This window comes from Vespa velutina, chromosome 2 (genome assembly GCF_912470025.1).
Source record: "Vespa velutina chromosome 2, iVesVel2.1, whole genome shotgun sequence".
Taxonomy (NCBI): domain Eukaryota; kingdom Metazoa; phylum Arthropoda; class Insecta; order Hymenoptera; family Vespidae; genus Vespa; species Vespa velutina.
In genome coordinates, this window is record NC_062189.1 from 19,735,850 (window position 1) to 19,762,916 (window position 27,067).

The 27,067-nt window shown below is 39.6% G+C and overlaps 5 protein-coding genes across 14 annotated transcripts in view; 2 read left to right on the top strand and 3 right to left on the bottom strand.

The window, feature by feature from the left end:
- Positions 1 to 104: 104 nt before the first annotated feature.
- Positions 105 to 3,402, top strand: LOC124946808 (28S rRNA (cytosine-C(5))-methyltransferase). Its single transcript, XM_047488082.1, has 6 exons — positions 105 to 337; positions 548 to 815; positions 1,829 to 2,085; positions 2,189 to 2,304; positions 2,390 to 2,562; positions 2,645 to 3,402. The coding sequence occupies exons 1-6, from the start codon at positions 212 to 214 to the stop codon at positions 3,307 to 3,309; spliced, it is 1,605 nt and encodes a 534-aa protein (XP_047344038.1). The 5' UTR covers positions 105 to 211; the 3' UTR covers positions 3,310 to 3,402.
- LOC124946834 (60S ribosomal protein L7a) lies at positions 3,400 to 5,364 on the bottom strand. The gene is made up of 6 exons (XM_047488158.1): positions 5,203 to 5,364; positions 4,857 to 4,971; positions 4,624 to 4,773; positions 4,227 to 4,447; positions 3,870 to 3,992; positions 3,400 to 3,658 (listed from the first exon to the last, which is right to left on the bottom strand). Exons 1-6 carry the CDS (start codon positions 5,215 to 5,217, stop codon positions 3,476 to 3,478), a joined length of 807 nt encoding a protein of 268 aa, XP_047344114.1. The 5' UTR covers positions 5,218 to 5,364; the 3' UTR covers positions 3,400 to 3,475.
- Positions 5,365 to 5,673: 309 nt separating this feature from the next.
- On the top strand, positions 5,674 to 15,704 carry LOC124946814 (glycosaminoglycan xylosylkinase). The gene is made up of 6 exons (XM_047488103.1): positions 5,674 to 6,327; positions 6,744 to 7,121; positions 7,238 to 7,538; positions 7,633 to 7,901; positions 8,020 to 8,246; positions 8,322 to 15,704. Exons 2-6 carry the CDS (start codon positions 6,744 to 6,746, stop codon positions 8,548 to 8,550), a joined length of 1,404 nt encoding a protein of 467 aa, XP_047344059.1. The 5' UTR covers positions 5,674 to 6,327; the 3' UTR covers positions 8,551 to 15,704.
- Positions 8,874 to 27,067, bottom strand: part of LOC124946787 (protein sickie) — an 84,341-nt gene continuing 66,147 nt past the window's right edge. For all 10 annotated transcript variants that reach the window (XM_047488013.1, XM_047488011.1, XM_047488010.1 and 7 more), the window contains 9 exons: positions 26,300 to 26,544; positions 26,022 to 26,173; positions 14,894 to 14,977; positions 13,017 to 13,715; positions 12,400 to 12,941; positions 11,710 to 12,240; positions 11,413 to 11,615; positions 10,976 to 11,343; positions 8,874 to 10,895 (listed from right to left, as the gene is read on the bottom strand). In XM_047488013.1, coding sequence (XP_047343969.1) covers positions 10,737 to 10,895; positions 10,976 to 11,343; positions 11,413 to 11,615; positions 11,710 to 12,240; positions 12,400 to 12,941; positions 13,017 to 13,715; positions 14,894 to 14,977; positions 26,022 to 26,173; positions 26,300 to 26,544 — 2,983 coding nt within the window. In that variant the 3' untranslated portion in view covers positions 8,874 to 10,736. The remainder of the gene's footprint in view (positions 10,896 to 10,975; positions 11,344 to 11,412; positions 11,616 to 11,709; positions 12,241 to 12,399; positions 12,942 to 13,016; positions 13,716 to 14,893; positions 14,978 to 26,021; positions 26,174 to 26,299; positions 26,545 to 27,067) is intronic.
- On the bottom strand, positions 13,724 to 14,879 carry LOC124946837. Its single transcript, XM_047488162.1, has one exon. The coding sequence runs from the start codon at positions 14,405 to 14,407 to the stop codon at positions 13,811 to 13,813; it is 597 nt and encodes a 198-aa protein (XP_047344118.1). The 5' UTR covers positions 14,408 to 14,879; the 3' UTR covers positions 13,724 to 13,810.

The following is a 27,067-nucleotide window of genomic DNA, read 5'->3' on the forward strand; positions in this document are numbered from 1 at the left end:
ACCATACAGGGGAAAATGTTTGTCTCTAGAGAAACTTGCACGACGATACTATGTGTACTGGGGTGTTGGTGGTGGTGTGGTGGTGGTGGTGCGCTTGTAGTTCGTCTTTTGTCCATACCCATCGCCGAGGTCTCTCGCGACGAGCTCGAGATGGTGAATAGCCTTAATCGCGTCAGTTTATCTAAAGTCTCATGACATTATCGTATATAATATGTCTAAAGGATTTGTACATTCTGTAAAAGTTCCTAGGCTTTATAAAATAGCTTCGAAAATTGTACGAGATGTTCAAGAGAATGGTGCTAGTTTGAAAACGTTAATTTTTTCCGAAAAGCATCCTGTAAGTAAATACGATAAAGAGTTATTCCGAATATCAAACTGTGCCCGTTCTTCGTCACTAAAGAATTTTATATTTTATCTTATTCGCATTGCTTTACGAGTCCGATAAAAGTTTCCTCGCATTATTATCGAAAGTATATGAGAAGTAGTATTATAAACATATTGTATATGTAATATACTTACTATATAGATGTTAAACTTGTTTCTGTAGAATGTATCTGGATTGTATGCTTTAACATTAAATACCCTACAAAAAAGTGATCAATTAAACCAGCTTATTAATGAAACCAGAATACTTTTAAACGAACCACGTTTTGATCCTTGGTTAGCAAGAATTTTAATAACAGAACTTATTTGGGGAAAGCAACGTTTAACCGGCAATGCTAAACCTATTGAAACAGTATTAAATTACGAAAGTCGTTTACGCGATGCATTGAAGAATATTAATGCGTCCGACATAGCCATACCTCAGAAAACAGGTAAAAAAAAGCTTGGACCTCTTATTATTATAAGTGCATGTTTTTTGCAGAATTGGGACATATTTCTACATTGACTTCAATGAGATTATAAATCTGTATCGAGCGAGTTGGAAAAGTTCATATAATTCTATCCAAAATTGGATAAATAACCTTAGGAAAAAAAAAAAAAAAAAAAAAAAAAAAAAAAAAAAAAGAAGCTTGTGCAAAAGTCAAGAAAGGAATTGTTATCAAATAATTCGTTTAATTTCAATATATTAATTATGAGCCTGTTAACTACACTGACGACATTATTCTTGTATAGTACTGCAATGTTTACTCTGCCTTTTGCAGCATTTTTTGGTGTACAGCACGTCATGACGACTGAATTTCATACCGACAGATTCATCACGCATTGTATATCTGTTACAGCTGCTGTCGTTACTGTGCATTTAATAATATTTTGTTACGTTTACAAAGCTTTTCACGAACCGGATGATGAATCGGACGCTAGTATCACTAGAAATATAAATGCATTAAAACAAACTTTTAATGCCAAAGAGGAATAATAATAATATATATATACACATACATACATACATACATACATATGTGTGCGTGCGTGCGCGTGTGTACGCACACGTACTCGAATGGAAACAGATGTGTACAAAAATAAAATTGATAATAATCATACTTTTAACAATTTAAAAATAATTATTTATACATTATTTGTCGCATTTCACATTATATATATATATATATATATCTTTAAATGTTATATTAACATGTTATGTTCACATAGGGAAACAAAGTTAAATCCTAAATATGAAAATAAATGCAGATCAATAATAAGATTATGAGTATTGTTTGATATCCATCTAATATTTCAATAATGTTATACATTCGAATTTGCTCACATTCAGGACTTCAATGGAATAATAATAATAATAATAATAATAATAATCGACGAGGCAAACATTTCTTCAATTGTATCAATTGTATATTAGATCATTGACATTTTCTCTATTTTTTTTCAGTATCGAAACCAAGATACGTTCGTGTAAATACTTTGCTGTTATCAGTTAACGATGCTATACAAAATTTCGAATACGAAGGATGGTCTTTAGTACTCGAATATACAGATTATTCGTCTTATTTGAAATTAATTTCAAATTTATCAAAACCATATTTTACTAAAGATTATCACATACCCGAATTGCTTGTTTTTCCGCATGGTACATTATTTTTTAATCATCCAAGTTACAAAAATGGAGAACTGATACTGCAAGATAAGGTATTACTTGTTCCTTTTTTCTTCTTTCTTCATCTTCTTCTTCTTCTTTAAATCATATTATCCTACTCACTTAATAGCATACTTCTTCTTATATTTATCTCAGGCAAGTTGTCTTCCATCATACCTCCTAAATCCACCAGTTGGGTCTGTTGTTCTGGATATGTGTGCAGCTCCAGGGATGAAAAGCTCGCACTTGGCTGCCATATTACAAAATCGGGGGTATAATTTAACGCATCGATTTTATTTATTTGCAGTTATTCGTAAATAGCAATGAATCGATCATATAATAATTCACTCTTAATAGAATCGTTTATGGTATTGAAATTGAAAAGAGAAGATATCAAACGTTATGCGAATTATTAACAACAACAAATTCTCAGTGTGTTCGGACTATGAACAACGATGCTTTGACCATTTATCCAAGTCATTGTCCAAACGTTGAATATATTTTAGTTGATCCCAGTTGCTCCGGTTCAGGTAATAATTTTAAGCTTTTGGGGTATTTCGAAGTCTTAAAAAAAAACTAACTTATGTGCAACCGTTTAACTCGACAATCCAGGCATTGTTGATAGACCAATAATGGGTAAGAAGGATGGTAAATATCAGCTAGGACGTTTAAAAAATTTACAAGCATTTCAAGTATTTCTTTTACGACATGCTCTATTGAACTTTCCATCTGTAAAAGAAGTCATTTATAGTACCTGTTCCATAAATCGAGAAGAAAATGAAGATGTAATAGATGAAATTCTGACTAATGTCGGTGACGCCTATGAGCTTGTATCAATCGAAAGATTACTTAAAAAGGATTGGATAAATTATAGTTCAGACGATAGCGGTTGCGAGAAAAAATGCATTTATGCTAAACCTCAAATAGATCTATGCAATGGTTTCTTCGTTGCTTTATTTAAAAGAAATTTTGATGTTCCTTTGCCGGCGTATACTCCTCGGACGTATGATACGTCTAAAGAAGCGAAATGTGAAAGTTTAAATGAAAAGGAAAAAAAGGATAATGAAGAGAACGATGAAGACCGGTACAGTGGGTCATCGTCTAAGAAGAAAAAGAAACGTAAGAAAAGAAAACGCTCGGAGAAACTAGAGAAAGAATCCGTTGATCTCGAAGAAATTAACGACAGAGATGACAGAGTTATTACTTCTGAAGGGTCATCGAAAAGAAAACATGAAAATAATTCCAAAGGTATTTCGACGAAGAAATTAAAAACGTGATGACTAACCTGTACGTGGTGATTATAATAATAATAATAATAATAATAATGCTAAAGAATGTATGAAAGAAATAAAGTAAGAAAATTCGAATCGTTTTGAATATTTATTTCTTGTTTTAGTCCTGTATACGATGTTATAATACAGCAGGCGGTGCATTAAAAATATATTAACCTTGCTTCTGAGCAAGCTCTTTAGCCTTGGCTTTCTCCAGTTTTGCTATTCGAGCGGCAGATTTGCTACCTAACAAGCCACCTCCCCAGTGACGCCTGATCTCGTCCTGTCGATCATTGAAGTTCGTTTTGATGGCTTCTACTATTTTGGAGAAATTCGCTCTATCACCAGAATCGACCTATTGAGAAACAACAATAAAATAATAGAAATTAAAACGAGCGATAGCATTAGATTCCATCTATTATCATCATAATAAAATATGTCAGAATATTAAGTTGTTTTATATCATGATTTTTCATGGGATTGGCTCTTTTATTTTGTTATATAATCATCATACACATATCAGAATATATAGCATAATAGGATTTATCTAACGTAAATATACATACCTGCGTAATAGCTACGACAGTGCAGGTTTTACGTCTAACTAAACGTCCCAATCTTGCCTTGCCCTTTACGATACAATACGGAACACCCATTTTACGGCACAATGCGGGTAGAAAAAGTACAATCTACTTGTCAAATGAAAATTAACATTTAGCATATGAATAAGTTATATCAGAAAGGTAAAGAAAATGAAGAATTATATGGAATTATAAATTTTCAGAGTCATTTTTCATCTTGCTAATAAAATTGACATCGTCAGTGTCAGTTTTATTGTCAGCTGAAGAAATTCTTACATCATATCAATACATAACTGCTGCCTCATATATTATAGAAAATATATTTAAAGTTTGAATACATACCTCAATTGGATCCACATCGTGCGCAATAACAACCAATTGAGCTTTCTTTTGTTCCACAAGGGTAGTCACGGTATTGGTTCCACTGCGTAATACATTGGGCCTCTTGGTGGGCACGTCTTCTTTTTTTGCAACCTTCTGCTCCGCCCTAGCTTTTAGTCTCATTTTTTTCATGGCCGCCGACTCTGGCCGATACTTCTCCAATATCTTGAACAACTGCGTTGCTATAATTTTATTTAACGTTGTACTCGTTTGGCTTTTTTTTTTTTTTTTTTTTTATGAGAAAAGAGAGTTTTAACGATTTTTCAATACTTTTCCTTCTAACGTTAATGCCAACTTAATAAACGGAATAACGAATAATGATCAAACTAGTCCACATGTAAATACTTTTATTTGATACCTGTTTGTTTGTCTAAAGTTTGACTGAACTGATTGATCGGAGGTGGTACTTTCAATCTCTTTTGAAGTACAGCCCTTTGTCTCTGTATGCGTATGTATTTGGGCCATTTTACAAAACGACTGAGATCACGAGCAGGTTGAATGTCCTGACCTATATAATGCGCATTTAAATATTACTCAAGTAATATGGATTACACCATATGTATTATAAAGATAATAAAAGATGTAACTTACCGATACCAAAATTTCGGGAACGTTTTTCGAAAAGAGGATTAGTTACTTTCTTCGTTTCAACTTTTTTCACTGCTAGAGGTGCAGCAGCTACTTTCTTCCCTACCTTCTTCTTTGGCTAGAATTTGTATATTAAACGAATATATTTTATTAATTGTTCCAATGCGAAGATCTTTATTATCTCTTATCTGTTTAAAAAGATTGGTGCTATTGAATATAAATATTTTCTTACGAATAATTTTGTTTGCTTATATCGAACGCGTAAAGAAAGGTTAACTTTATGAAAGAATTTAATAACTTTGAGAGATGCAAAAAATATAAACGTTCTATGGTGAAAAAATATTTTTACCTTCTTTTGAACCATTTTTCTAGCAAAGGACCAAACGGATTTCCTCTAATATTTTAGGATATAAAATACGATTCCTCAAGGAACATGCCACTTTCTAATGCCGAGCGTGTAAAAAGAACGTAGCTACTGTAGCGCCACTTTGAGTCGCACTCAAACCTACATAATGGTAAATACCAACTTTTGGAATACGTTAGTCATCGATGATCGATCATCCAATAGCTTTTCGTTTGCATTAAAAATACCTACGCTATGCAATTTGCAAATATTTAAATCGTTAATTTACCATATCTTTAACAATCCTCATTCTGCACCTTTTTCTATAATATCTTTTATTAATCGATGCCAAATCATACAAAAGTGTTTTCTACGTTTTCAATAGTTCCTTTTTTTTAATTCACGGAGTGCACACACACATGTGTGTATATGTATGCACATATATATATATATATATATATATATATGTCATACACGCGCGCGCACGTATGAAAGAATAATTAAGCTTTCGTTAAATAAAAGCATGTTAATAATATCGAAATCATTGTTACTCCAATTTAATACCCTAATATATAGTGAAAATATGTCGTGAGATAAGTTATTCATTTGATTGCACTGACACGGCTATAATGACAATGGCGTACGTATCGAATGGAGGAGTACCTCTTATCGAGAAGTGATATATCGGTGAATTAAGTGTTTTGATACAAAAAAGTGTCATTGATGCGCATATAATTCTAAATAATAACAAATACTTTATTTGTTATTTTTGTATTTGTTATTTTTATAAAAGAAAGACGTACTTTTTATTTATTAAGCATAATCATATGATATTAATGGTAACGCATTACTGTTCGCGGCATCGTTCGTTAATGCAGAACATTTCAAGAATTACATAAAAGTATTGGCATTTATGAAGATAATGTGTAATTGAAGAAGAAAAAGATCAAATATGGCCAGTCTTGTTTCTTCAAATATTGAATTTTATCAATCATCTGTAGGTGTGAATCATTGCAGTATTGTACCAAGTCGATCATTTCATTAAAAAGAATATCTTTAAAAAATATTTCACACTAGGAGCCTCCTCCCATGGGATAGCTGAATTTAATTTCGATATCTCAAGTATTAAAGGTATGTCATAGATTTTCTTTTCAATCACTTTTTTTTCCTTTATTAAATATTTTAATTTTAATCGTTTCTTAAAAAATTACTTCTTAAAAAATATCATCACGTAATAGTATTGCAATGCCTCTATTATCATGTTAACAATATGAAATTTATTAATAAAATGAATAAAATTTATATAAAATAGGTATTATCTTTGATAAATATCATTTTTACTTCGTTATATATCAGCTTTAAGAATCTTTATAAATTTTATCGAAGATTCTCTGCTTCTTTAGCGGTAAATATTAATCAAAGAAAGAAAAAATGAATTGTTGGATATATCGTGTATAAAGATATCATCCAAGAAAATTGAAAGCAAAAACGTAGGCATGAATGAAATTTTTATAATTGTTTTTTTCTTTTTGTTTCTTTTTTTCCAGATGATCGGCCGACGTTGTGCCCTATTTGCCTTAGGCGCCCTTTTGATTCTTGTGATTACTGCAAACATTTATTTTATTCGCATAATCGTAGAGAATTCTTCGCAAAAGTCGCAATTCAAAAATTTACCTTTGATCGAGGAAAATTATCTTCTAGGGCATTCTGCGTCCTCTTTGCGCAGAAATGAGAATGGCAGAAATTTTCTTCAAAGGTCCGCCGGTCAAGGTATCAACGAAAGAATTAAAGAAGAGATAGAAATATTACCTTCAAAGTATTTTAAACAGAATACGAGTTATTTGATCGTACTCGAACGTCTATTGTCCGAATTGAAGGTTATGAACAATGAGCACGAGGATATATGGAGTATCCCTAATAACAATGTTAGTTCTATTTGTCATAATATTTATTGTCAATAGCTTAACATTACGTTTACGATAATTTTTCATGTATAAAGATATTGGATGCTGATAATTCACACGTAACGTCGTGTGTATAGTGGCCTGATGCTCACCAGTTAATTCCGCCATCGGCTCCAGAATTAGGGACTATACTCGATGCTTTAAGGAAAGCAAAGGTAAAACATGCCGACAATGCTGTCCTTGGTACACAATTGAAACTTATGCTGACATTGGAGAATGGTGCAAAAGCTGTATTTAAACCGCAATGGTACTCTAGAGATACAGTTATCCGTGGACCGGTTTATTATGGAAAAGATCGTCATAATGCAGAAATCGTAGCATTTCATTTATCTTCGTTACTTGCTTTAAGAAGGGTACCCCTAGCCGTTATTCGAAAACGTATGATAAATAAAATCTGATATATTTCGATAATGTCAATCTGGTAACGAACGGTTTTATAGATTAATGATTGTTAATTCGTTACGTATTTCAGTTGACCTTAACAATGAGATTCGCAAGCATGCAACACCGGAATTATATACTACTATGTATCAGGAGGGTAATGATACGTGCTTGTATGGTGTTTGTCATTACTGTTCTTCGACCGATCCAGTTTGTGGGATAGGTGATGTCTTAGAAGGTGCATTGATATTTTGGTTACCACGTTACTTGCATCTCGTAAAACATCGACATCCATGGCAGAGGACGTATAAGAAAAAAAAGCTTGCACCTTGGGAGATTGATGATAATTATTGCGAGAAGGTGAATTTCGATTATACATCATATATTTCTACGTACACAAACGATAGATCTACGTCATCGTCTTAATGCTACGGACATACATACATTCTAAACGATGATATCTATATTTTTACACAAGGTCAAAGAATCTAAAGCATACTCACCACAATTTTCAAGTAGGCTATTGGATTTGATAGATACAGCAGTTTTTGACTTTTTAATGGATAATGGTGATCGGCATCATTATGAATTAGCGCAAAACAATTTTCACAATCCTGCTGTATTATTGATAGACAATGGGAAGAGTCTTGGTAATCCGGACGTTGATCATCTTGACATTTTAGCACCGCTTTATCAGTGTTGCATGTACGTATAAGAATTTTTTGACATAATATGATTGTATTGAGGTTTGCAGATGAATTTTAATATTTTTTATTTTAGAATACATAAAACTACATGGGATCGTTTAAAGATGTTCACTGGTGGTACTCTGAGTTTGTCATTGGAAAAGCTTATTGCTCGTGAGACGATAATGGCCGATGTTCTTCCGCTTATTTCAGATGCACACCTTAGTGCTATGGATAGAAGGCTTCTTACCATTTATGCTGTCGTTGAATATTGTTTAAAGAATAAGAGATACGTTTCTAATGTAATTCTAGATCATCGGTAGTATGAACTAAGAAATAACATGTTTTATAGATTAATTATCTGATTAATTACTTATGATAATAGAGTTTTATTTGAAATAGTAGAAGAATCTTGCAGCAGCTATGTATAATAAATTTGATAGTTATGCACACACTCACACGACCACGTGTATGCATGTGTGTACACACACACACACACACACCCACACACATATATATATATATATATATATATATGTACGTATGTATGTATGGCGCATTGTTTTGTATGTTGTATTTTACACAAGATATTTTAATCGACGAAGAAACAATTGTTTGACGTGTAAAATGATTTAATGCTAGAAGATTAGAGTTTAATGTGGTTTATTTTATGTCACAATAATTACCATTATTTGGATAAATTTTGAATGTAGCGCCGTACAGCGTATAAATACGGTACAAACGTAAAAAAAACCTGTTAATACGATTGTATAATCGTTAACATACTTTAAAGTTCGTGTCACAGATTGGGATCTGAGAATATTCTCAGTTCGATAACATGTACAATATGTATAGCGAATGTAACTCGTGGTACTTGTCGGGATTTGCAGTAAAGAGAAACTTGTGGGAGCGAAACAAGCTACAAGTCAGCGTAATGTTGCAGCATTTGACTACTTTACTTTCAGTTACCACAAGACTTTTCTCATAAGCTTATGATACCAAACTTTGAGTCAAGTTTCCACATTAGCTCCTTCCCCCGCAACGTCGTCGCACAATATAACCCTTATATACTTTATTTACAACATTACATGACCAGAATTACTCACATATCTTATCAAATAATTATTCAGTTTTTGTTCATAATACATATTTAGCGCCATCATTCGCGTATGCATCGTGTATATGTGTAATATGTCAGGCGCATGCGTGTATGTGTACGTGTAGTACGTATGCGTATACCCGAGACGTACTTGTGTATTATTATATATAGTAACATTTTTTTGTTTTTTTTTTTATAATTAAATAGAGCTTTCGTAGCAAAGTATGTATAAATAGACTATCCTCGCGCGCACGATTATCTCGAATTGCTTCGCGTTCTCGAGTGCGAAACAAATACATATATGCTGCATCGAACCATCCGTCCATGAGATCCGTCTAAGAAAACATAGATTATAGATTACCTGAAAATAGTGGACGAGTGGAATAGCCAGACTCTGCCATTCCTACATCTTCGCTTAGTCCATATTTCTACGTTCTATGATAATACTGTATACCAGCAAAACTTTTGAGTATATCACTTTTTTTCTTTATAGGCTTTACTTGCACGACTCTCGTATAACAAATCGATCATAGAAATGCATTCGTTCAAAAGAAATTCGTACTTCGGTAACGGCAGCATTGATTATTGCATGGAGATGGTACGATTTATCTCCGTACGATTCATCTCTATTCGAGAGAGACAGAGAGAGAGAGAGAGAGAGAGAGAGAGACAGAGACAGAGACAGAGACAGAGACAGAGACAGAGAGAGAGAGAGAGAGAGAGAGAGAGAGAGAGAGAGAGAGAGAGAGAGAGAGAGAGAGAGAGAAAAAATCCCACGGAATTATCTCCTTATATTTGTCATTTATACTTATTCAATTAAATATCACACCAAAGTGCTCGATGCACGTAGAACTTAGATATAGGCCAACCATAGGTACTAGAGATGTTTTTAAATGTATATGAGACATTATTTTGCATGCAAAATTTAAATTTAGTTACTTGGAAGAATGAAAAAAGATCGAAAGGAAAGAAAGAGAAATTAAAAGAAGAAAAAGGGAATTGAACGTCCCTGCACGATAGTCGTATCATACACAGTTATTGGATGGCCAAGAATATATAATAATATTGGTATGATTATACATTAATTAACATTATTAATTTTCACGTTGGAAATCTGTGCCGATACGTTATGCGGCACTTTTTTCGTAGAAAAAAACTTTTGCAATCACGTAGCTCACTTATCGCTCACCCATCGCTCACCCATCGCTCACCCATCGCTCACCCATCGCTCACCCATCGCTCACCCATGGCTCACCCATGGCTCACCCATCGCTCACCTTCCGGGGTCTTGCTCTATACTTGATTATTACTTGACCTACAATTATCTCGATAATTTCATAATCATCTTGTTACGATGCTTTCCTAAACGTTCTCCCGCCTAAACGATATTCTCGAGTCGTATTTTTTATTTCAGAGCGCGGATTCTACGCCTCTCGACGATGACGTCGAAGAACTGAGATCCTCCGAATGTCGAGTATGAGACGAATCGAGCGAAGTGACGGAATCGCTGTCATTGCTATGGGGACTCGAATAATTGGCGGCTTCCTGAAGTCTCATCAGCATGTTCAACTGTAAAAGAGAGAAAAAAAAGGAGGCATGTGTAATAGGAAGGATGGTGGTATCGCGTAAAGCCTTTCACTAATACAAACAAGAGGATCTCCTTCGGTGTCGCTGTGTGTACTGCCGAGGCTCTTTACGCTGGACGCACCTACGCCCGAGGTATGTCCCGAGGTAACGACGTCGTAACCAACGTCCTCGGGTCTTAACCGAAGAAGAGCGTCGCTACCATCGTGTACGGCGTGCGTAGAGATCCACGGATAACTGGAGGTAATGAATTGTGCAGGATCTTCCCATGTGGATTCGCCATTTCCACTTCCGCTTGCTCGCCTTCCATATAACGTTAGGCCTTCCCTGACAGCCTCAACCAGATACGGTATTACAGAATAGTTCCACAAATCCGTGAACCAAACTTGAGAACCTGCCACTTCCATCGGGCAAGAGAGAAAAAGTCGAGGGCCTAAAAACAGTTCGCGCGATAATAATGAAATTAATTAATTAGTATTTGTACTATAAGTAGCGATCTTACCTATCGTTACGTCGGAACTGCTGTGCGTTTCTAGGAACTTATTAAGATGTAGCCAGACTCGTGGGAGCCATTCTACGACAGCTGCCATTTCTGCATTTCTCGTCCCACCCGATTCACGTAATTCGTGTTCTAATAGCTTACGCCTGAGGTAACGGCCCAAAAATCCCTTAACCGGTTCCATGTGATTGGCGCACAGTACCCACCTAGGTAGATTTACGCATAATTATAATATGCGTTAACTCCTTAATATTTCCAGAGAAATAAGACGATTTGTTATATGAGAAGCTTTTGCATTACCTAAAGTTATGATGTAATTGAAGATTCGTGGTGCTGCAAGTAGCCTGACTCATGGTTCCAATAATCGCGGGACAGGACGAGTGTCTTGTACCGAGAAGACCACTGAAAAGTTCACCGAGAGAGGCGGCATGCTGAAGATTCTCCAAGATTATTACTCTCGGCAATTCGTCGGCCGCATTAGAGTCGCATCTTTCGGCGATATGAGCGAGATATTGCTTGAGTTCTTTGCTCGACTTGTGATCAACTATGAAGGTGGCCACAGCAGCCGCGTCTTTCGAGTCCGTATCGGCGTCCACGAGAGCGTGAGCCAGTTTTCCTGCCAAGTAACTTTTCCCGGTACCGCTAGGTCCGCAAAGGATGACTCTGCGATGTTCCGTTAACAGGGATATTAGTCGTTGAACGATAGAGCGTGGTATCAGAGTGTCAATCGCGAGCCAGGAGTAACCCGAGAGCACCAGATAAATAGTTTTCACGTGTCCTATCAGATAACCGCACGGTAGTAATTCCGGATGCTGAGAATCCGTCGTACATCTGTTGAAAGGAACGACATATATGTGTGTGTGTGTGTGTGTGTGCGTGCGTGCGTGCGTGCGTGCGTGCATGTGCATGTGTACTTAGTAGATTATAAAATCGCTTCGAGACAGTTCTGTTTGCTTAATAGAACGACGAAACGAAAGAGATTTATCTAACCTCGAAGCTTCGCCGAGATGATAAGCGGCGACACAGTCAACGCCGAGACCCAGATTCGTGACGGGATCGACCCTCGATACGTATTCCTTGAAGCATCGTCGTACGATCGAGTCCAGAGCATCCCAGCTCGTTTTGTTACTGATGCAAACGTTCGCGATAATGCAATGCGGAGGCTCGCCGATGATGCCGCTGTCCGAATTATTACCCGATATTAGATTGTAATTGAAATTTTTTTCGCTCCCGAGATAGACGGCAACGTTAATTCTCTTTCCGTCGGTGTCGTGGTCTAATGCCGGCTCACCGCTCGTAGCCGAAGTCGCCGATGGTACGACCGAATGTTCGGGCACGTTGAGATCTTCCAATTGATCGGCAGTCGAACTGCTATCGCCGTTCGAAAGGGCAGCAACGCTCGAGGCCACCTCCGTCATGCTGAAACGCCTATCGGGATCGCTCGGAAGAGACGACTGAGAGGACGTAAGAGATTTCGAAGTTACCAGCCGCTGCAGGCGTTCGTTGTTTTGCTTCAGATTGAGCATTTCGTTCTGTAGAAAAGACACAATCATCGATTGATATAAATGATCGCGAGCGATTTTTCGCCAAGCTCAAAGATAACTTACTCTCATCTTGATGACCGTGTCTTTCAACGATTCCAATTGATGGGCCGAGGAGAGTGCCTCCAATCTGATATCCGTGAGAACGAGATCCTTTTCCCTGAGTTGTTTCTTCAATTCGTCCACGTCCTCGTCCTCCTTTTTATAAAGAGCCGAGCTACTCTTGCTACCGGTCAGAGGATTTTCAGGTTCCGGTGATTTTTGTCCGTTGCTCCTTGCTCCGGCACTTTGATTCCTCGCGCTTTCGTGTTTCGAGGCCGTCGGTAATCTCGGACTATTTGGGACGCTCAATTCTCCGCTGGCACCGTCCTTACAATCCTCGGCATCGGAAACGGAACCATGCCTGTTCTTTCGCGATCTGGAGAATGCTTTCGAGAAGGAGCTACGCAACCAACCCTTCTTCTTCTGATGGCTACTACTCGCGGAACAAGCGCTGCTCAGGGAATTGAGAGAAGTGACACTGTCCGCCGACAGTTGTCTCGCCATCGATGCACCCTGATGATGTCCCCCGTTACCGCCGCCGCCGCCTCCGCCGCCGCCTCCGCCGCCTCCGCCGCCGCCGGTGCATCCTGTATTGCCGGAATCCGAATCACCGAGAGTGTGCCGACGACCATTGTTGCCCGATCCCCCGTTGTTCAATCCAGCCTCCGCGCTTTGCTTTCGAAGCCTCTCGATCGTTTCACGTAACTCTTGTAATTCGGAATCCTGTACAAGAGGCAAATCAGGAACGGACAAAAATAAAACAAGTTTTCACTTTATGAACTTAAACGAATCTATCGTTTAAGAAAGAATCATATTAATTATCCTTTATCCGCGATACCGCCGTTCGTTTCGCGAACGGGAGAGGATTCCTCATTGTGACAACACGTGCAACTATCCGAATGACTAATTACGGAATCGCTACTCCAAGAATCGGCTATGCTAAACAATTGTCTCATTGATTTGGAACTCGCTTCCTGACCGATGAGCTTGTCCGATTTGTCGAGTTCCTTTGCCGTCGGCTTCTTTCTTATCGTCGACGATTCCCCGACATTGATATTTCGATAGAAAGTCTTTGGTGTTATATTAGGAATCAAATTCTTCTTCGTTCTTAAGTTATTATCCTCCTCTTGGAAGACTTTTTGCGACGAATTCTCGACGGTCGTCGTAATACGCTTTTCGTAACACGTCCTGTCGTTCAATTTTTTCGAGTTCTTTGACTTGCTCGATCGCGACTCCTTATTACCCGACACCACCTTCTTAGACTTTTCGATCGCCGTTCTACCATTGCTTTTCAATATCAACCCTTTGGATTTGAACGAAGACGACGATGTCGGAGTTGAGTTTTTATTATTCGCGGATGACGCTTTTGATTTTTTGCTGATCGCGTTAAAACGCGGCACTTTAAGGTCCATCATCCGATCATTCGACGATTCGGTTAATCGACCGTCGAAACATCGTAATTTGCGATTTTTCTTTTTTTCTTTGAAATTCTTTCCTTCTTATTTCCTTTTTCTTTTTACTCGGTGCGAATTAATTAGCCGGCGTGACTTTTCAATTTTAATAGCGCATCATTGGGAATGAGATTTATAAAGGTTACTTAATGTTCAACGAGCTATCGACATAGATATTATGTCCAAGGTTGCAAGGAGGTTGCAACCTTTCTTTATTAACATTTTGACGAACGCATCACCGAAGATGCGCCAAATTTCATACTTTTCTCGTTATTATCACGACGACAACAACTTTGAAATTTTTACGCGTCTGGCATCTTTGACATTAGAATTGCATTCGGATATCGAGCGTGTTTTGTCTTTGTTGAAATCCGTCGACGAATTGGAAACCTTATATTATAGATAAGCAAGGGTTGTATGGAGATTTACCGATCATTTACCGATGCTTACCTTTTTTTCAGCCGTTGCCGTGAGTTGCTGCAATCGTTGCGTCATATTCGATAGGGATTGTTCGAAGGCGGACACGACATGTGCCTAAAACAAAACAATTAATCATTATCGATATAAAGTACGTTTTCATTCGTCTGTCGTGTCTAGATGTTTATTATGCCATGACTTTTCTATTACTATATTTTTATATATTACTATTAATATACGCTGACAAAAATAAGCCTATTTCAATTTTATTCCTTATCTTACTACCTCGTGGCGATAGAAAATCCCAGGCGTAGGACCGTCGTCGACCTGCATACATTGGTGCGTACTATACTCGCTGACTAAAATAATAATAAGCTACGATATTTTACGCACGCACAGCCTTGGAAAAGAGGAAACGGCCATTGTCATTGCCATTGATCGTCAATGATCGACGGCGATACGACGAGACGTAAAAACGGTAAAAGAAATAATTGCAAATTGGTGTGTGCGTGCGTGAGCGCGCGCGCGCATATAATACGGTATACGTATGTAATTATAATAACATCTAATGGAATAGAAAAGTTACTAAAATGACTAAAATCATTATTTTTTAAATGTCCATAGACTTTGACAAAAGTGAAAGTTGACTTTTTGGAAAAAAAAAAAAAAAAAAAAAAACTACAAATAATTCGCACACAGGTAAGGTTCCAACGTATTATTAAAAGTAGACTACCTGAGATTAGATTAGATTAGATTTTAGAAAAGAACGTTTGTCGACTTTTGTAAGGAAAAAAAAAAAAAAAAAAAAAAAAAAAAAAAACAAAAGAAACAAAAAAAAAGGAAATAGATTCTTATGCGTTTCGAGATTCGCTTACGAACGCTTATCGCGTTCACAAGATCTCGGGAGAGGGGGGAGGGGGCAATCGTTGTGTGTTGCCTTATTGTATACGGAGCTTAATGAAAGCCGCGAGCGAGTCGTCGAATAGTACTAAAAACTGGACCGGAAACCTTCGGCAAAAACGGTAGATGCCGATGATAGGAGCAAAACGAATGGCGGTGCATAGTGAGACGCCTTGTTCGCATCTAAAACGTAGCGAGAGCTCGTACCAAGCGAGGGCCGAAAAGAAACGAGGAGAGCGCATCGTTTACGGGATTAACCTCGAACGCGAGTCTTTGAGATTTCAAGTTCGCCTTCGATTCTTCGATGAAGAAACACGACGAAACACTTTTACAAAAAAACTATAGTGATCTTTTATCAACGTTTCATTAGATAGGCGAATCAATATTTCGTTCGGATTTTTAAAAGAAATTTTTATGTCGTACGGAAAGAATTAGTACGGAGAGGACGTATCGTGAGGCGAACGAGGCATATTCCTTGAAGCGTTACGAGCCGTGCCAAAACGTACAATATTACTCGCTGCTGCTAAGTCCCAATCGGACGCAACCGTACGAGTTCTCCTTCATAGAGCTATACACCGTCGTGGGGGCACGCTCTCGTTTACGTAGGATCACGCCGGGGAAACTATTCGCAGGAAATGATATTTCAGTGTCGACAAAAAGAATGCAATTAGGACAACGCGAATAGATACGCAAGTCTGTCTAAAAAAAAAATCCAAGTAATATATATATGCAGATAATGTGCCTGTATTAGGAAGGGAGGATCCCCCTTAGGAATAGCTGGGTAAAAATTCTTTTTTACACGTCTTTACGAAGGACAATACGTGAGATCGAAGGGTCTTAAGGCGCCTTTCACGATTCAAGTTTTTCTCAGAATAGACTACGTAATAAGGCAAGTCCCTTCGGACGGGGGATAATTCGAAACGAGAACCGATAGAGATATCGAGTAGATATATGGCAAACGCATTTGAGTTCAAGCCGCTTAACGGCTTGAAAAGCTCATATTTTTATTTTCAAGTCAAATCGATAATCCCATAATTAATCCTTGGCGATCGGAGCATTTAAAGATATTCTATTCTATTTACCGTTTTAACTTAAAGTCCTAGTATTATCCATCGGGGCCGTTTAATCGAATAGCGATCGAATAGAAATGGGTCATTTTCTCGTTTACCTGAAGAGAAGGACAACTCCGGTGTCTGTACTTCCTCGTGGCAAGTTCCCACCAGGGTATCACGTTATCCGTACTCCGTGGCTTAACCGGATCGCTAACGGCGTGCTCGTAAAGCGGTTCGAGCAACGTCACGTTCCCGGATAGACGCCTGGGAGAGTCATTGGAAACCTGATCCCTGGATACGCATCCTCTTCTCGGCAAGGTGGCGAAAAGTGCGTGCCGATACTTTCCAGACTCATCCTCGTTATGGTCCAATTTGAAAGAGTCGTGTCTGGTCCGGGGATTAATTGGGAGGATCGTTGGCGAAAAAGTATCAATCGCGGACAGATTCAGGCGCGATCTCTCGAGTTGTCCCCTGAGAATGACGTCGGTGGCATCGATCGGATATAAAGAATCTCTCGTAAAGTAAGACCCGTCGCTAACGTCGATACTGCTGGAGCAGGCTCTGAAAGAGGGCTCGATCTTTTCGCGAGACGTCCTATCGAGTACATCTTCGGTGGATTTGTGAAGAGATCTACCGTTCGTTCTCTCCTTCGATCTTCTATACGGTAGAGTTCCGTATTTGTTCTCGTCGAAGTTCGCCGTGAGGGCGTCGTCCCGAGCGTAGAAATAGGAGCGAGCCGCCGGCCCATTAAAATCGAGGACGTTAAATCGATCAGAACTTTTCCCCTTTTCCAGATTACCAGATGCGTTCGGCGATAGAGCATTTTGACAAGGTGGACACCGGGAGATCTCGAAGGAACGATCGTCCTCGTTCGACGAGATTTCGTCGTCCTTCGACTCGATGCCGTCCGATGCCAATTCGCTAGGATTTCTTTCCACGAGGAGAGGGGGGCCTTTCTCGTTTCTCGTCGGGGCCTCGTCGATGGCATGAAGGGAGTCCGTAGACTTGGTCGAGGACGTCGTAGTAGATCCGGTCGAGTGTCTCGAGGTACTCGACAAAGAGGAGGATCTGACCGAGGGACTGGGCGGGATCTTCCTACGTGTACCCGAGGAGGTGTGCCGTATAGATTTCGTTGTCTCGAGCCTTCGCCTGTCGCGGCGGAACGGCTCGTTCTTCTCGACGAAATTCTCGGCAAAATTCTCGACAAAATTCGGAGAGATCGGTGGCATAGGTACCATACCACCCCTGTTCCTAAGGTAACCAGAGAGATCGTCGGACAAACAAAGGAGCGTCTCGTTCCTCGCCGTCTTATTGATCATCCGGTAACTCGTGCGACTCGACTTGTCCGATACTTCGTAACTCTTATCGATCCCGGCTATATTCTTATTAACGTCTTCGATGTATTTTATGGTGGTACGATATAGGTCTCCGCTCTGAACGTAATTTCCATCTACAACGACGGCTCGACGATCGCGTCTGGTCCGAGAGGAGGAAGCGTTGTTAGGCAGGGCATAGATGGGTTCGCTCCCCTCGGTATCATCCTTATCGAGCAAACCCATCCCTCCGAAGTCGGCTCTCGCCTCTAAAAGACGCGACTCGGACTTCCGATCGGCAACAACGGCGGCGGATCTTTTCAGGCCGGTTTGGACGATCTTCGATCTTGGAAGGGCGTTGTGTCGTACGATAACGCGCCTAGCCGATCTATCGTCGATAGGAGAAAACGTTCTCAACGTTCGCTCTCTATCAACGTATTCCTCCGCTTTATCGACGAATCCTTTATTATCGCTCTTGTTGCACCTCTTCTCATCGACGATCACGCAGGAACGACTTCTTCGTACATTTCGAGGCTCCTTCCGTCCACCATTCTGATTGGTCAAAGTTTCTCGTTCCTGGGATATCCTGCGGAAGGTTTTCATAGCCGTAGCCCTCGTCGTATCGTTCTTCCTCGACGCGACGCGCAAAGTCCCGTAAGTCTCGAGAATCGTCTTACCATTGTTCACCCAACGGACGGGGTCCGAGGTTCGATGGACATCGTCGTCGGTTAAATTCTTACCCGAAATACGAAGGCGCGAGCCTAAAGCGTAAGGATCACCATCGCCGTTCACTTCCGCATCCTCCGAATCGTTAACAATAGGACGTGGTCTGTTCCGACCGCGTGACCTTATCGTCGCGTAACCGTCGTGAACATACCTTCGCGAATATACCTTCAAATCCATCGTCGACGGATCGAGATCGTTCGAGAGTCCACCTTTATTAAAGTCCTTATCATAATTTCCTCCTAATCTCCTTGTACTCGATGCTAATGAAAAATACGTTCGTATTCTCGATCTTCGTGAGATAGTTCGTCCGAACGATGGGATCTATCGTAATAATAGGCAAGAAATAATACGCAATACGGAGTACGTAAGACGTCGTCCGTATTGCGTATTATTACACGTTCTTCTCGATCTTTTAAATCGAACAATCGATTAAAACTCTATATCTCTCTATATCATTCCTTCCTTTCCGTTTGGTCTACACTCGTCCTATTATCCCCTTTGGTCTAGAACTCAACGCGGACTAATTCCAAGTAGCATTAAAATTGTAATAGGATAGAGGTCTTGGATATAATAAGACTCCCTGACCCAAATCGATCCTCGAGTGGCTCGCGTATAGCGTAAACGGCCGTAGGCGCGCAACGGCGATGATAAAGACGACTCGTCGTCCGTGCTCGGTGCGGTAAGATCGAAAGAGAATGATTAAAGCCATCTGCCGTACTATGGCTACTATCTCGTCGGATGCTTTTATTATAGGCAAATTTTAACGACTTTTACCGATAAATGTCGAAACTAATAATTCCGTTTTCGGCGATTCGATGTTGCCCTTCTAGCACAGAGGAGAACGATAAGGATAGGTGCGATATGTATAGCAAGGCGATGGAGCGCGCAAGGTGCGATCGCACCGAAGGTGCAACGACACCAAAGATTCTCCTACTCCTTACTCCAACTACATCATTTGACGCACCTGCCGTGTAATTTGGTGCATCGACCACTACTTTTGGCAACTGACCGATCTGAAAGATCTCTTCCCTCGGCTATTCCCCGTTCATTTCTATCGCTTATAGTTTTTGTCATCGATACGTCAATCGAACGCCCTTTTTCTCACGGATCTTTAACGGATTTATGTGTATCCGTCATAAAAGATAGGAATATCAACGACGAAATTCTATCGTATCGCGAATAGGAAAGAGAAGAGCCACAACGTATACGTCGTCGTAGGCTTACAGTAAGAGAACGGTTAACGGTGGAACGGAACGATTGGAAAATGATGAAAGAGAGAACGCAGATATTGTAAAAGAGAAGAAAAGTTCGCGGCGAACACAGCTCGTATCTATTTTGAAAGGACTACACGCTGCTGCGGTTGCACGTGCGCGTCTTGTGTCCGGGCAGAACGATGCGGCGCGCAACGTGTGTCGTCGTCTGGGTTGCGTGCACGGTTTAACAAAACCAATAACGTCAATAGAGGCATGTACATATGCATGACTCATTCGGAATACGAGTATATAAAGGTTGAAAGAGGAGTCGCCATCGTCCGGAGTCTTCCCTTTTATACCTTTATATTCTTTTCGTTCGAACGTCAATACGCGCGGCGGACGAGCGCATCTCCGAACTTGGAATAAGTCAAAAGTATGTCGCGAAATTATTCCCTAAGTCGAATGAAACTCGATTTTCGATATATAATATCGATAAATAATTATCTACGATTCGTCGTAGATGCGTTTAGTTACGTTACGAAAGTTCTATCTCTTTGCTCGCGACGGCGATTAACATAACGAGTTCATTAGAAGCATCCATTGCACGCTGACTTTGTCCCGTCTCGTCCTTTCAATATTTCACGAATATACGCGGCTATATGTCTATTACCTGTTAAAGAGTAAGTAACTACTTTGCTGATGTATTCTAGTGGCAAAGTATCTTTCGTATTCAAGGGATACATCTCTCCGACGAGAGAACAGTTGAAAACAGAAGAAGAGAGAAGAAGGAAACAAACGATAGAGAACGGATAGTAACGAGATACATTCCGGTAGTAAAAAAAAAAACTTTACGCGTCGTATAGAAATTCGAACGTTTCTTAGCGCGAATTCGCAATTTATTACGCGCTGAAAGATGATTCCGTACGAATCTATTCAAATGGGATATTTCGTAAAAAGGTCATCGAGATTATCGGTCTTCGATACGGAATCTACTTTTCCAAGTCGATTATCTGTCTTTCGGCCGATTAGCAACGAGACTTGGTGTCTGCTGTGTTTCTTTTTTTTTCTTTTCTTTTCTTTTTTTTTTTTTTTTTTTCAAGTAACGAACGAGTATAAAGAGAGAAAGAGAATCGTATTGTAGCGCGTCTATATTTAACGATTAGCCAACTCCAAGTCAAAGCGTCCGCATTTTTAATGCGAATTTAATGGCGTGCGTCGCCTTCGACGAGAAGAAGCGAGACTTTATCTATGTACTATACGCATTAATATGTATGTACGCGAGTAGACGCGTTGTCTTTTTAAAGCCGAGGAGTCAAATTAAGAGAATATAGATCGCACATGCGAGCTTTCTATATCGTATCGTACTACATAGACTCTACGTAGATCCTACATAAGTACGTATACGTATAGTGTATAAAACGAGAGAGAGAGAGAGAGAGAGAGAGAGAGAGAGAGAGAGAAAGAGAGTCGAAACTAAGACCTTTCTCCGCGTCTGATATAGACGAGAATGCTTGGCGCACCTCGCTAATTAACAGCAATTTAAATCCCTCTTCCACGTGCACCGTACTGGAAAAGTATCAGAAAACGATATCTATTCGTTGCCTTTTCTACGAGCACGCGTACGCATCGACGTTTTTCACGCTACGCGCGTCAGCCTGTGTGTGAGTCAACTTTCGACTAAACATTTTTCAAACTGCATTCCAAGATCGATCGGATGCAAAGGGAGATGAAGTTTTTACCGGAAGACGTCATCGACGGGGAAAAAAAATTGTGTTTATTCCGTCGTAATACGTCGCGTAAAGAATGCGAAATGGACGACGAAGGTGAAGGCGAAGGCGAAGGCGAAGGCGAAGGCGAAGGAAAAGAGGATGACGATGCCGCCGACGACGACGACGACGACGACGACGACGTCGATGATATTCTCGTGCACGTTCGCGATTCTTTGCATTCTAAACGTAATTGAAAGCGACGTGACGTGCAAGGAATTCTTCCGTTCTCACGTAATATCCTCGAATATAAATTGAAAGAATCTTAGAGTAGGTTATTACGAGGCACTAGGTCAATCGAATCAACGGAATGACTTTGGGCGTATTCTCTATGAGCTGTTTAACGATCAATTAGAAAAACTTTGATGAGCCGTTAAATATGATAGGTGTATTGAAATAATTTCTATAAATTCCGTAAACAGAAATCGTTTTAACGTATGTACACGGTATTACGACAAGGCCGGACGGACGCATTTATCTTCGGGATGAGCGAAATACGTTATCAAAAGGAACGATCGACTCTAGGAGAAGGCGAGTAAAGGCGGACGCTTAATGCGAGGTATTAAAAGGAGAGACAAAAGGCAAAACAACAGCGTGTGTTTTAATAAGACAGACCACGGGATTGGCTGGATAGTTAGCTCAATCATGTCTCCGGAGTCTTCGTCGTGTCTCCGAGGGTCTCTGTCTTTTGCTCGCGGCAAGCAAGTTTGCCTACCAGAATTAAAATCCATCGCGAGCGGCGAATCATTATTGTTATTATTGCCATTACGTATTATCGTTGTCATCGTCAACTTGTGACACTGACTTTTTGCCCTTTCTGTTTATTCATCTCGTTCGATCCATAAGAGAAAAGTTTAAGGTCTTGCCCAAGATGGCTCGTCGAGATGACAAAAAAAATCATTCTTCGTTCTTAGCTTTCGATTATTGAGAACGAGTGTCGCCTTTAAATGTAGAAATAGGAATAGACGCAAGAAATCGGGAGCAAGTAAGTACAAGGGCAAGAGAGAAGATGGGGGTGCCAGCGAGTGCTCGAACAAAGGAGTAAGAAAGCACGTGCTCGTGACACGAAAGTTTCTCGCAGGATCCGGGTCTTGAAGAGAGAGAAGAAAAAAAAAAAAAAAAAAAAAACAAGAGAAAAGAAAAAAAAAAAGGGAAGAAAATGCGTTTCGTAAGGAAACGTGGCTATATGTGGTGCGTTTATCCGATACCCGCTCGTTCTCGATTTTCCTCTTTTTCTAAAGGTTTCAAAACTAACTAACCATCAAGAGAAAAGCGTCTTTCCCAAGAAGAAGGGAAATTTCTTCGAAGAGGAACACGGCCGTAAAAGCGAAGGGTAAGACGGAACCGTAAATCTTGCCTCGTTCTTAAGCGACTCTCTCTCTCTCTCTCTTTCTCGCTAGGGAATCGTCCACATGGCTCTCGGGTGCGCATCCCTTCGACGGCGAGAGCTTTCGGGAGAGGCGTCGGAGTGAGAGAGTCGAGTAAAATAATACTCGAGATAAAGGATATTCGTCTCTAATGCGTAATAAACCTTACAGAATATTTGTTTCTCAATTGTTAAATATTATATGCAACTTTTAGAAAAAGAATAATTAAAATCCATATGCGCTTTCGATGATACGTATGTAATCTCTTCCGATCTATTTGAGAATTGGCTTAAGACGAGAGAAAAAAAAAAAACTTGAAGATTGTCTCTAATGTACTCTCATAAGAAAATGATATATTATATGCGTGTGGGTGCCTAATCATTATACTTTGAGAATATTTGTTATCCGAGAAGGATCGTAATTCTTTTCGAAGAATCGTAAATCAGCCGACATTGTGAAAAAAGAAGATATTCTCCTTCCCGCCGCTCTCTATCGCAATGAGAAAGATCATCGGCCATCCTCGATGACAAGAAACAATATATACTATAGGCTTGTCGAAGTGACGGATGGCGGGCGCTCGTCGTTGCTTCTCGAGAAGAGATATGGAAACGCGAAAAAAAAAAGAACGCGAGAAAAATCTCCGGATATAGTGGTCGAGAAAATGGAGAGGAATAATAGAGAGGTGGTAGTGGAAAACGCGGTTCTATCTTCTTCTTCTTCTTCTTCTTCTTCTTCTTCTTCTTCTTCTTCTTCTTCTTCTTCTTAGAACCCCCTCGTAAGAAACCCTATAGTTGAGCTTCTTCGTCCAATCAAGATTTCATTAGTCGATTTCGTCTCTTGGAAGAAACGAATTTGTATTTTTACCCAATTTTATTCTCATAATTAAAGAGAGCACGATTAATTATTCGTAATGACGTACGGCCAACCAACCCTCTCTCGTCCGTTGAAAACAAGAACAAGATTTCTATCTCGCACGCGTCTAAGCGTAAACAACTTCGAACGGACTTTCGGTTACGGATAATGGTTATATAGTTTTTGAAACGAGTTTGTGAAACGAATGATACTCATCGTACTCAAAGAGATTTATCAAAGTCTTTATCGAAAAGCATCGTTTACCTTTCTTTTATTTTCACCGATATCGCATCGAATTTTATCGATACGATAGGAAGATAGATATGATTTTTTATGAGAAAGGAAGGAATCCACAGACTTGTTCTCGCGTTGCTTTTCGAATCCTAGATTCGAATTTGTCAAAGTTCTTCCTTAAATATACCGAGAGAATAGATAGTGTAGCTTAATCTAGGGTACCTATCGCCTAGATTTTGACGCTCGATAACGGGACGGATTACGGGTAAAGATAAGGGGACAAAATCGTCCGTTTAATAGAAAGCGAGACTCGGACGAACGATTTCACACGTTACGGATAGAGATCGTTTGTCTTTCCTTTCGGTGCACTGCTAATCCAGGATGGATTATCGAGGAATCGTATAGCACACACGTTACTTTTTCACCTAGCACCAAACGTCTTAGATTCTCCTCTAACGTCTCTCGCACGTGTCTCGAAACGATTCTCCGTTTCTTATGTATTCCTCTCGTCTATTCGAGAAGGAAGGATCGTCGTAAGACGTCGTAGCGGAGAATGGATGGCGTCGCGATAGACGCAACGCGTAAAAGGCGCCTAGAAAGAAACGAGAACGGCACGAACGCGTCGCGTTGCACGGGACCAACTAAAGAAACCGATCGGCGCGAAGGCGATTCAGGCAGGCGCGGCGGAAGATCGTACGGCTTTCTCGATTGGTCGAATCCCAGTCCCCCTGCGCTCTTACGACGAGTCACTTCGTCGGCCAATCCCGTTTGGGTTACATCCGTACGAGAGCCAGATAGGCTGTTTAGGCATTTGTTTGAATTGCTCCTACCTATACACTACCGTCGCTCGGATCAATTTATTATTAATGCAAATATAAAAATTCATTTCAAAGGATTTCGCGTGATAGATGTGTCAAAGGGCGCAAATACAATGGGTATATTTTATTTGACTGGAAAGAACCTTTATAACGACGCGCTTAACGCGCGCTCTTAATTATGTGCCCTTAATTATATCCAATTCTTTATAATCATAACGACGACGACGACGACGACGACGACGACGACGACGACGACGACAATAAATGTTTTTATTGCTGTCGTCGTGAATAAGAAGAACGATTAAAGATCAAGATATAATTGGTAATTATGAATGAATCGGTAAGGATAACGATGATGCGGACGAGACTTATCGCGCATACATAGTTGCGATAACCAACGAACATAGTTGATTCAATAGTTAGAAATGGCGAGAGAAAGAGAATAGTAGCCTTTCGAGCGAGTGTGCGATTGGCACGCAACTCGTTTCGTCGTCGGTGTAACACGGACGCGGTAAGGAGTCACGTTGAACTTGGTGTGCTGCGCGCCGGGAAGGGATTAAAAAAAAAAAGAAAAGCTACGAAAGATCGCACTGTTAAACGGTATATATGAGTTAAAATGAGGATAAGAGCAAGCACGTTGGAAGAGTCAACGTGTGTGGGTGTTTTCGCGTGGTCGCGTTATACGAATGAAAGAAACGAGAAAGTAGCTCTGAAATCTTAACTCGCCTCACGATGCGTGTGCATTTATATATATACGCATTATAAATATACCTACATTTTTTTCCATAACATATTTTCTATATAGAAAATATATTAAAGCTGAGGAGCTTCGTAGATTTCGATTTTTTTTTTTTTTTTTTTTTTTAGTGTATTATTATCCTTATCGGAAGCCAATCGGAGAGATAAGGCCGTTCACATGGCAAATAGTAGATTAACTCACGTTGGTCGATAGTTGGCTGGTCAACGAGTGAACCTTCTCTTGAGCGTCTAGCAGCTCTCTTCGTAACTTTCTCAATTCGTGTGCCTGTTTTTCTTCCGCCGAACTATAGAGACTGCTCGCTGTCGACACTAAGGATACGGAGGAGCCGTGTACTGAAATTAAAAACTGTACTGAGCAAGTTATCCTTATTCGATATCACTTTTGAACGAATATTAAGGACTTAGAAAAGGTTTTGCGTCGAGATCGGTGTCTCGAAATAACTATACAAAGGCACTAACTATCGTCGTCTTTGTGTACGTGTTGGTACAAATTAGGTGGCTGTCGGGACGTATGAGTCGGTGTCGGGGAAGTCGGTTGAGACCAATGTTGACCGGTGCATCCCGCTGAGCCAACTGGGACACTGTAGTATGGTTCTACGCCTACGCCAATACCCATCCCGATACCGGCTTCCTCGCCAACGGACGACGACGTACCGCTCCCTCGTGCTAGCATCGATGGATACATTTTCTCGCTTTTAGTGGATCTGTGAAAATAAAGTCGTGCCACCTTTTAACTTTTCCACGAAACTTGCTGTTAATAATTCCCACCCTCGTATTCGCATCTATTCCCTCGCACTCCCCGCACGTAGGTGTATATATATATATATATATATATATATATATATATATATATGGAAAAAGTAGATATGTATACGTATATATATATATATATATATTACCTATTACGTAGGTAAGATACATATGGAATAGAAAGAAAAGGAAGAAAAATAAGAAATTCGTGAAGAGATCGCAATAATGCAGCTGACATAAAGAAGCTCTTTCTCCAAAATTGACTACGTTACGTACGTATGTATATATATATATATATATATATATATATATATATAAAATGTATATATACATATACATACGTGTATATATACATATATATACACAACGTTACCATATAGCTAATAGCATCGGGCTTTGCACATAAGGAAAACAACTTCTCTGAAATATATCTACGTAGTTGAGTGTTACCTTCATCTGGAGCTAGGCGATTAGATA